The sequence below is a fragment of the Mastomys coucha genome, unplaced genomic scaffold, assembly GCF_008632895.1.
Source record: "Mastomys coucha isolate ucsf_1 unplaced genomic scaffold, UCSF_Mcou_1 pScaffold21, whole genome shotgun sequence".
Taxonomy (NCBI): Eukaryota; Metazoa; Chordata; class Mammalia; order Rodentia; family Muridae; genus Mastomys; species Mastomys coucha.
This window is the reverse complement of record NW_022196904.1, coordinates 117686989-117689840: the sequence shown is the minus strand read 5'-3', so window position 1 is coordinate 117689840 and position 2852 is coordinate 117686989. Positions and strand designations below refer to the sequence as shown.

At 51.6% G+C, this 2852-nt stretch overlaps 1 protein-coding gene across 1 annotated transcript in view; it reads right to left on the bottom strand.

The window, feature by feature from the left end:
• Positions 1-2264, bottom strand: part of Inpp5f (inositol polyphosphate-5-phosphatase F) — an 85535-nt gene extending 83271 nt beyond the window's left edge. The window contains exon 1 of the mRNA XM_031388491.1: positions 1918-2264. Within this exon, the coding sequence (XP_031244351.1) occupies positions 1918-2014 (97 nt within the window). The 5' untranslated portion in view covers positions 2015-2264. The remainder of the gene's footprint in view (positions 1-1917) is intronic.
• Positions 2265-2852: the final 588 nt, after the last annotated feature.

Sequence of the window (2852 nt, the reverse complement as noted above, 5' to 3'; positions counted from 1 at the left end):
AAAAAAAAAAAACTTGGTCAGTAGTCTATTCAGTTGTTGAATAACCAAGGGGAAAAAAACTAAAGATTTAAACTCTGTCACTTCAAACAACAGCAACACTCACCATAAAAACAGAAGACAATGTTCAATAGAATAAAGTGAATTTGAAATAACTCTGTATAGACTTAAAAAAAAAAAAAAGACCTAAAGAGCATTCAGAACAATTAAATATTATTACTAAAATAGCTGTACTTCAGATCTTAAACACTGACTAGGTTAAACTATTTAGTAACTACAGGACACTTCACATACTCAGCTTGAACATCTAAGGCTCACAACGGCCTGTTAAAGCTGAACTATGATGGCCTCTGCCTCCCTCTAGATGCTACCTGCGTATGTGGGTGATGGGGTACGTCTATACGAAATGATAATGAGATAAACTGAACTGAGAAGCTATGCCAAACTTTTTATAATGATGAAAAGTTTTAAGTTTGCTTTCTGATAGGAACTTTGGACAAACAAAGGGCATGCTTCATGATTGAGTTAACCTGAATTAAATATAACCCGAACCTCATGGCTAGTTCCAGAAAAGGACCTAGGTATGCTTTGTGGTTGAGGAAAGAAAAGTCCTGCCTGATGAGTTGAGAAGGACTCCAAGTTCCCTCCATTAATGCATTCCAGCTCCCAGGAATTTGGCCCATGGGACTTTTACAGCCTAATTCTCCCTGCTTTATGTCTCATGAGGGTGGTAGGCTAGGAAAGTGGTCACATTAGGATAAAGAAGAAAACACACAAGAAACTAGCCAAAATAAATCCACCTACATCATCTATCCCAAGGTCACCCAAAGTCTTACTGTGGGCTCGGTAGTGCCTCCATTCTGAAAAGAGGAAATAAAATACAGCGGCAAGAAAATACAACCAGAGCCATATTTCTGAAGAAGAAGAAAAGTTCTCCTTCATCGCTCTAGCAGAGTAACTTAGCAGGTCTCCTTAAGGACACAGTGGACCAAACCGCTCTTCCACATGAGTATTCCAACTCTACTCTCTGGGACCTCACACTTCTCTCCTCACCTGAAAATGAAGATCCTGACCCTATTCCTTCAGGGTCTGTGCTGTGGGGACTGGCACTAAGACACTAAAGGACTTGTCCTTGGGAGCCATTCCATAAGAGGTAACAAGATGGCCTAAAAAGTTCCCTTGAAGTTATTCTGTTAGATTCACTCAAAGAACATAGGAAAACGTCCAATGCGGTGGCTCGTTCAAGAGTTCCAGTCTCACTTTTCCTAAAGTAAAAAGATGTTGACCAATGAAGAAAGAAAAGCACTTGGCGAACTAAGTAGAAGCTATCCAAACTGACGGCAGCTGTCTGAGAACAGGAGCTGCTGCTTAACCCAACTGCAAACAAAGTTTCCTAAAGCAAACTAGTGGCTGGAGGCTTTGAACCTCTCCTGTGTGTGACATCCAACAAAATTTCTTCTCGAAAATGGCAACTCATACACTACTTTTAGATCAAGTGCTGTGAGTAAACCGTCTGAAGTCACTCTTTAATAAGTGACCGGGAACAACTCAGGGATGTCAACAAGGAGTGTCCCGCAGAAGGTTCCACTCAACTGATGGAATTGGAACCCAGAACTTCCCACGCTGGACCGTGAGAAGTTGCTGCAGGTGGAGGCCTGCGAGGAGCTTCCTGAAGGACCCAGTCCCCGCACCCCAGGCCCCGGATACTGGAGGAGGTACACTAAAAGGGGGTTCCCGGCCTTTCCCGCCTCCCAGAATCAAGAGTGCGCGCCGAGGACGCGGCCGCTCCCCTCAGGACCAGCGCTGACATCCCCAAGCGTCCCGCCCAGCCCCGCGATCCCTGTTCCGGAGGGGCCGGGCCGCGCCCCCCGCGCTCCAGCTGGCCCGCGCGCCCCACCCAGCCCGCGCCGCGCGCCTCACCCGGTCGGAGCTGCAGGCCGCCGTCGCGCCTGCTGCACCACAGGGCACGCTCGCCCTGCTGCAGGATGTAGTGGTCCTTGGCCTGAAAGAGCTCCATGCCGGCCCCACGCGCTCCGGGAGGCGGCAGTCCCCCGGCCCAGGCACGGCAGCGGCCCGCCCGGGAGCAATGCAGGAGTCCCCTCCTCCACCGCGACCACCAGAGTCCGTGCCTCGAGGAGACTCCGGGGATCCACCCCAAGGAAGAACAGGGCCGGGAAGCACTCGGGGGCCTGACCCGCGGGCCAGGAACACGCTTCGGCGGCCGAGGCCCGGGAGGCCTTTTCCCCCTCCCCCCACAACTCCTGTGCCTAGGCCCCGCCCCCTACTCTGAGACTCCACCTCCTATAGTTCATCCTGGCTCCCCCTAGACTCCGCCTCCTCCTAGGTTCCTCCCAGGTTCCGCCCCTCGCCAGGCAACTTTCCCTCCGGTAGTTCCGCCCCTCTCCCTTAGGCTCCGCCCTCGCTCAGGCTACTCCTTCGACTCCGCCTCCCTCTGTAGTTCTCCTAAAGCCCTCCTAGGCCCCGCCCTAGTCCCGCCCACGAGTTTCTGGCTCAGCCCTCTCCCAGTCTGTGTCTCTTTCTCCTTTCGCTGCGCCTCTTTCAGTTCCTCCCTCTCTGTCTATATCCTCCACTCCTCCGCCTCTCCCACTCGCCGGCCTTCTTACCAGCTGCGACCTCGGGCAGACCCTGGGTCTGACTAAGTCTGGCTAGACTTTTGTAGCCACTTCTTGATCTTTCCCTGATGTGCAAGCGGGTCCTTCATTCCTTCCATTAGCTCCTAGAAAAGTGTGGTCAAGTCCCTGAATCCACCTGACATTCTTTCCTACCCGGGGTACATTTTCCCCCAAGTCTGAGCAAAGACCAAACCAAGCTCAGTAGTACAACCATGGTTGGCT